This window comes from Lemur catta, chromosome 1 (genome assembly GCF_020740605.2).
Source record: "Lemur catta isolate mLemCat1 chromosome 1, mLemCat1.pri, whole genome shotgun sequence".
Classification (NCBI taxonomy): domain Eukaryota; kingdom Metazoa; phylum Chordata; class Mammalia; order Primates; family Lemuridae; genus Lemur; species Lemur catta.
The window spans coordinates 208954284-208961713 of record NC_059128.1 but is presented as its reverse complement, the minus strand read 5'-3'; the positions used below and the strand labels follow the sequence as shown (position 1 = coordinate 208961713).

General features: G+C 49.5%; 1 protein-coding gene across 1 annotated transcript; it reads left to right on the top strand.

Moving 5' to 3' along the window:
* LOC123646579 (cytochrome P450 2J4-like) lies at positions 1-6834 on the top strand. Its single transcript, XM_045563751.1, has 5 exons — positions 1-165; positions 674-815; positions 1573-1760; positions 6381-6522; positions 6617-6834. The coding sequence occupies exons 1-5, from the start codon at positions 1-3 to the stop codon at positions 6832-6834; spliced, it is 855 nt and encodes a 284-aa protein (XP_045419707.1).
* Positions 6835-7430: the final 596 nt, after the last annotated feature.

The window sequence follows — 7430 nt, the reverse complement described above, 5'->3', positions numbered from 1 at the left end:
ATGTTTCCCTGGGCCTTCCGCCACCTCCCAGGGCCCCACCAGGAGATGTTCAGGTACCAAGAGGCTGTGAGGGGCTTCATCCGCCAAGAGATCATCAGGCACAAGCTTGGGGCACCTGAGGTCCCCAAGGACTTCATCAGCTGCTACCTGGCCCAGATCACCAAGGTGGGCCTGGAGCAGCTGCAGAGGAATGGAGGGGGCTGTCTTTCTAGGCTGCACCTCGTTTCTAAGCCATGGTCTTCCTTGTCTTGTCTTGGTCTACAAGCGTTCAGAGCACCCTGAAAGCTCGTGTTAAAATAGGGTTTTCCTCCCTACCTTTTCCTAGGCCAAGGAGGGCTTCTGCAAACATGGGTAGGGTGGGAAGCAGAGGCTCTGGCTAATGTTAAGGATAGTTCCCCATCAAAAGTGAGTGCATACCAGGCACGGTGTAGTCCTTGCTACTCGGGAGGTGAGGCAGGAGGATCGCTTGAGCCCAGGAGTTTGAGTCCAGCCTGGGTGACATAGCTGGACCCTGTCTCAAAAAAAAAAAAAGTCAGTGCAGTTCTGGGACTCAGGTCCTCCTGAGGGGTCAGACCCCCAAGGAGTCTTGGAACAGGTCAGGTCTCAAGGAGACACCAGGGCTCTGCTAGGAGAGAACTTTGGACCCCGAGCTGTTCCCCCCACCGCCTGCCAGGCCAAGGATGACCCTGTCTCCACATTCAACGAGGAGAACCTGATCCAGGCGGTGATCGACCTGTTTCTGGGAGGCACCGACACCACAGCCACCACCCTGCGCTGGGCGCTCGTCTACATGGTTCAGCACGGAGACGTCCAGGGTGAGGGACCCCGGTTCTACGCTGGCTGACTGCGTGGGCTTCTGGGCCCCATGCACCACCCCGTCACTCCTGCTCTGTGGTGCCAGGGCTGGGTCCTGCTCTCTCACCACCGTGGTCAAAGAAGCGTTCACGGCTTTGAGTCAGACAGGAGGGGCTTCAAGTTCCCACCCTGCTGCTTGCTGTGTGACCTTGGGCAAGTCATTCCGCCTCTCAGAACCAGTGTAAAAGGGGGCAGTGTTATTTTACCCATTCAGTAATGATTCAGCACCTACTAAGTGCCAGGCTCTGTGCTAGTGTCCACCTCAAGATCACAGTCACGGAGGGACAAAGGTGGCTGGAATTCTCTCAGGGACAAACTGGCTATGATCTAAGTTTGAATCCTGGCTCCACAGTTTTGGGACCTTGGGCAAAAATATCTGTCCTATTAGAGCCTCGGTCTCCTTGTCAATAAAATGAGGACAACAGTTTCTATCTCGTAATGCTCTTTGTATATAGAGCACCTGACACAGAGGGTGCTCAAACCTGGGTCCTTTTCTTTCCCTCAAGTAGCCCCTGGAAAAGAAAACCCTGCAAAATCTCGTTCATAAGCAGCTAGCTCTGCCTCAGAGAAGGGCGTGCTCCCGTGGGACCGGGGGAATAGGGTAGGGTGGAGTAACCTGGGGGTCAGGAGCCTCTGGGTGGGGGTGAGGGTGGTGGCGCAGGGTGGGGAGGCCAGGCCTCAGGCGCCCTCCCCAGACCCACACTGAGCTACCCACAGACAGGGTGCAGCAGGAGCTGGACGAGGTGCTGGGCACTGCCTCAGCTGTCTGCTACGAAGACCGCGAGCGACTGCCCTACACCCGCGCTGTCCTCCACGAGGTACAGCGCCTCAGCAGTGTTGTGACCGTGGGCGCCGTGCGCCAGTGCGTGACCCCCACCCGTGTGTGCGGCTACCCCATGCCCAAGGTAGGCGGCCCCCATGCAGCCCCACGCCCGCCCCAGTACCTACAGGGCATGCCCTTCCTGCCCAGCACAGCCATCTGCTATGGCTTCTGCCAACCTGCCAGCTCTCTGTCAGTCAGTCAGTCATCTGTCTATCTATCTATCTATCTATCTATCTATCTATCTATCTATCTATCTATCTATCATCTATCTCAGTCATCTATCTGTCTATCTATGTGTCTATCTCAGTCATCTATCTATCTATCTGTCTACCATCTATCTATGGCATTTGGGATGGGGGGTTGATTATAAAAGAATATACTCACCAAGGGATAAGTTTTAAAGTTCCCTATTGCTCAGAGATAACTCTTGCAAACATTATAACGTACCTCTTTCCAATCTTTTTTATCCAAATACATTTTACATAGTTGTGATTATGCTGAATATCATTCTGAATCCTTCATTTCACTTAACATATTATTCAGATTCTTCTAGATCAGTGGTTCTCAAACTTCTAGGTACATTGGAGTCTCTGGAAGGCTTCTTCAAACAGACACTGCTGGGCTCCACCCCCAGAGAGTGCGGTGGGGCCTGAGACTGCCTTTCTAGCAGGTTCCCAGGCAGTGCTGATGCTGTGGGTCCAGGGACCACACTTTGAAAACCACTGCTCTACATTACTCTTAATGGCTGCATAATGTTCCACCAAATGGATGTTTTGTCATTTTTAACCCTGTTGGTGAACAGTTAGGCCATTTGTAATTTATGTGCCCTAGGCTTGGTCTGTATTTTGTATTATATCCTTAAAACTGGTTTCTGACAGAAATGTCTTTCTTGTTTCTTTCATTTTATAACAAGGTTAAGAAACAAGTACCAAATAAGGAGAGATAGAAGAAGAGAGTTATATAAAAATAACCCAAATCAAGAACAGCTACTTCATATGCACATAAAACTTGAATCTGAGCTTTACAGGGGTCAAGGCAATTTAAAAAAAGGAAATCCCAATTAGTTATGAATCTTATTATGTAATAAAAGGAAGCATGCCTGTATCAGGGAAGCTTTGGCTTATCCAATTAGTTATTAGAAGGATCATCATTCATAATGTTCTTTCAAGGTCCAGTGGGCAATGTGTAGGATAATGCCTTAAGCAGGAGTTTTACAAAAATTCGGAAATATTCTCCAAAATGGTAGCTGCTTCTTATCTGAACCCCTTTTATGAGATAAAAGTTTAACATGAAGTTGAATGCATTTCTATAGTAAGCCAAAATAATATAGTTGAAGTTTACAGCTCTCTGGTGATCCAGGCTGAGACAGGTTTCCAAGAAGGTTTTTGACATGAGCTTGACAATAACATGATAACACCTGCTCTTTGCCAAGGTGTACGGTGGGCTGAGGGCTTTGCACCCACTCCGTCATTCGGTACAATGGTGTATTGCTGAGCCATGTAGGTCATTCAATGTCAATAGACATTGAATTACTTATCTCTTGTTGTGTAATAAATTACCCAAAAACTTAGCAGCTTAGAACAACAGCATTTATAATTTCCCTGTTTCTGAGGGTCAGGAAACTGGGTGCAGTTTAGCTGGATGCCTCTGATTCAAGATCTCTCATGAAGTAGCCATCAAGTTGTTGGGGGGGGGGGGGCTGCAGTCTCCTCTGAAGACTCTACTGGGGAGGCTCCACTTCAAGCTCACTCACATGGATGTCTTCAGGGCTCAGCGGCTCATTGGCTGCAGACCACCCTCAGTTCCTCCACGTAGCACAGCTCACAGCAGGGCCTCTGACTTCCATCAGAGAGAGCAAGCAAGAGAACACCCAAAACAGAAGCTAAAATCTTTTTGTAACCTAATCTCAGACATGATATTGCAGCACTTTTGCCATACTCTATTAGTTAGAAGTGAGTTCCTAGATCTAGCCCAACTTAAGGGGAGGGGATTGCACAAGGGTGTGAATCTTGAGAGTCCAGGATCATTGGAGGGCATTTTAAAGGTAGCATACCACAGACTGTGTAGGTGGTGAGGTTGCCACTTTAATGAAAATGAAACGGAGTCACTCACCTTGGTGCCCTGGTGCAGGGTGACTCCTCTATACCTAGAGGCAGTGGCTGGATCCCCAAGACTTTCCTCAGAAAGGGGCTTTGACTTTGCCCTGATGCCCAGCCTGTCCTTAGTGGAAGCTGCAATGGTACGACGTGGCACACTAGGAAAGCGATGAGGGGAGAATGTGTGGGAGATCCCTCTTCATCATAAGTGTCTTCATTCAGCACTTATGACTGTGGTTCAAGGCAGACTCGACTTGACTCCAAGGGCCCTGCCAGGATGCCATTATTAACTTCTTATTAATTTGGTCAGACTTGAGATCCCCACCTCCACACATTTCTTCTCCATAGCAACCCTATCCTTTAGATGCTGCTGTTGTGATTCCTTTTTTACAGATAGGGCAACTTCAGCATACAGAGCATGAATAACTGCCCAAACACACTGCTAATAAGTGACTTAACTGAGTTTCAGATTCATGGCCCTCTGATGCCAAAGTTTTTTCTTTCTACCACATGCTCTGCTATTTGTATGGCTCCAAAAATGACTCTCTAGGTAAGCAGTGAGCCAACGTGTTAAATGGAGGCATTTTGCATTGCCCACTGGTCTGTCTGATTGGTGGATACTGAGCTGTTCTTGGCAGGAGTTGGCCAGCAAGTTCATAGGTTTGTCAAGTGTCTCTGGGAATGTGAGGAGGGGACAACGTCATCAGTTCATCTTGCTGGCATGGCAGAGGACCTAGGCCCAGAGTGTCTAGAAGCTGTGCCAAACTAGGTCAGTTAAAAAGGGAAGACCAGAGTCCAGCTCTGTTTTATGCCATTTGGGATTAGAAATTTCCTTATTAAGAGGCCCTTCCTGCCAATTTGATTCTAGATAAAGGCTCCAGAGGACTATTAATAACCTGAAATCAATATTGAGCTTTTACAACTTGGGCAAGAGATGAATGCTGAAAGTGGAATCAAAGCTTGACAGTAGATCATTAAATGTTACAGATGTTCCTAAACTGTTCTTAGCTGTTTCATCAGCTGAGTGAGAGTGACAACAGCAATGGTTCCTAATACAGTGGTTGCACTTCAAGACTTCAAGCCTGTCTCTTCTCTGACATGCTGTTTGATTGCGAACTCCAGACTGCCATCTACTGGGGAGAAGCTGGCATAGAGTCCCCAGAAGGCACCCAGCAGGCACATGGCTCTACAATATGGGGGATAAGGAGGGTCGCCCTTTTTGCGTGCTGGATAGGCTATGCTCTGAACTCATTCCATGAGCTAAGACCAGTCAGTCACTGTGCAGGGAGGCCAGAACATCATGCAAAACAGGATACAAATAATTCCGGAGTGAAAAGAGCATCTTGCTAGGAGCCTCTTTCTCTCAAGGTGATTATTAAGGAGTGTTGCAATGCAGAGAGGGTCACTTAATCCCAGGTGGAAAAGGGGGAAATCGCTAAGACTAGAACTGGGAAATGTATAGCTCACTCAGGCAGCAGCAAGAACACGTGCCTCCCCAGCACCTCTGCTTAAAGCCACTGAGTGACCAGGTCTGGAGGCCCTAGTGGTCCAGATAGCTAGGGTCAGGCCCCTCCCTTAAGCTTACAGCACTGCAACAACAACAAAAAAGTGCCTTCTGAAAGTATTTACATCGGCTCAATTTCTGCATTCTTTATTCGTTTCTGTTTGGGATACAGGCTTCAAGCACTTCTGAGCTTTTATTTTATTTTATTTTTTTTAAATTTCAAGCTATCTTTGTCAAGACCAAGAATCCTGTAGTCAGTGTTCTGCTCCCTATAGAGGTAGCTGGTTTAATTCTATGGTATTTGTTTGGTAAATGAGCCATGGAGTAGGAGGCCCTCCCCAGAATCCTGGAGCTCAGTGTCCTGGGTCCTGGGACCATAACAAACCCCACTTTTGTTCCACTTTGGCCTCTGTATGCGGCTTCCACTTGGCCTCTCTATGCCCAGAGCCCACAAAGTAGGAGCAGAAGTTACCCTGTTCCCATCTCATCAGTCTGATTCTTTTTCTGATCACTCACTTCTCCTTTTAGATAGAGTGTGGGCTAGGGTTAGGGTAAGGGTGAAGGCCTGGGTTGGGGTTAGGGTTTGGGTGAGGGTTAGAGTTGGGGTTAGGATTTATGTTTTCCTCTCCCCAACCCTAAAGAGTGAAGCTTCCTGTCTCCTTTTCTTCTCTCTGTCCTTCCATTACTCGGTCCTTTCTTTTTGTTTGCCATTCCATTTTCCTCTTTCTCTCTGTCTCTCCCTCTGACACACAAACACACAACCCCTCATCCCAGTGTTTGCTGCCCTGTGCCTTACTTGGTCCCTTCCAGACATGCCCACAGCTGCTGGCCTTCTCCGTAGGAGGCAATGGCTCTGTGTCTCTAGACCTGGTTGAGAATCTTCAGAACAAAGGTGGGAGGCCCATAGCCAGGGGGGTGTCATGCTCAGTTCCTTCACTGATGTGAGCCTGGAGGAAGGGCACCCTGAGAGGGCCTGCCTGCTGAACCTTCCCATGTCCCCCCGGGCTACTCCCACAAGCACACTGGGTGTTCTTTGAGCTCACTTGGGCCCAGTGTCAGGGCCATCTGAGGCTCCTTGAGCCACACCAGCTCCTCTCTTCAGGGCACCATCATCTTGCCCAACCTGGCCTCCGTGCTCTATGACCCTGAGTGCTGGGAGACCCCTCGACAGTTCAACCCCAGCCACTTCCTGGACAAGGATGGAAACTTTGTGGTCAATGAGGCCTTCCTGCCGTTCTCTGCAGGTACTAGGCACAGTGCTGGATTCAGGGTGGTGGTTGGGGGTGTGGAGGGACAGACACAGGGACAGCTTCCGCCCTCTGACCTTTCTGCTTCCAGGGCATCGGGTGTGCCCAGGGGACCAGCTGGCTCGAATGGAGCTCTTCCTGATGTTTGGCACCCTCCTCAGGAACTTTCGGCTCCAACTGCCAGAGGGGAGCCCGGGGCTCAAGCTGGAGTACATCTTTGGGGGCACTCTGCAGCCCCAGCCCCAGGAGATCTGTGCAGTGCCCCGCCTGGGCAGCCCCAGCCCAGGTCCTCGGGCAGAGTGCCCGTAGCCAGCTGGGCATCTGGAGGCCTGTCCCCCATGAAGTCCTTCCTCAGTCTCTCTTGGCTTCTGCAAAGTTAGAGAAGAGGAAGAACAGGGGTTCACGCAGCTCAGCTCATGGTTCCCCCTAACATGAGCTCTGGGGGGTGACACTGGAGAGTAGACTTATCAAGGATTCTATGAAGGCAGCTGAGTTTGGGTAGCTCGGTTCTTAGGTTAGGTTATTCTTTGGTGGGGAAGGACATTACAAGGTTAGTTAATCTTGACATTAAATCAGTTCACAATGTTAATTTGGGGAATTAAGCCTCACAAAGTAGCAGCTATGTAGGTTCAGAGGGAAAGGCAAACTTTCAAGCAAAACTATAAATACAGTAATGCATGCAAGTACTCTGGATGCTGGGGCTGATAAGCATCTCCCCCCCACCCCCTCACCCCGCCAAAAAAAAGGGGAGGGGAAGCAGCTCATTTTCTGGCCTCTCCTGCCCTCTCTTGACCATAGGGAAGCAGTGCAGGTCTCTACAGTCCTCGGATGGGGAAGGATCTCCCCCAGTCTCCACCAGGCAAAGCCAGCAGCCAATAATAATAACTGTTCCCAGCAAATTCTCC

Bases quoted from the DNA above. Each gene is read 5' to 3' on its own strand.
- LOC123646579 (XM_045563751.1), top strand. From the start codon at position 1: ATGTTTCCCTGGGCCTTCCGCCACCTCCCAGGGCCCCACCAGGAGATG. The intron at 166-673 runs GTGGGCCTGGAG...ACCGCCTGCCAG, and splicing joins ACCTGGCCCAGATCACCAAG to GCCAAGGATGACCCTGTCTC. The intron at 6,523-6,616 runs GTACTAGGCACA...TTCTGCTTCCAG, and splicing joins CTTCCTGCCGTTCTCTGCAG to GGCATCGGGTGTGCCCAGGG.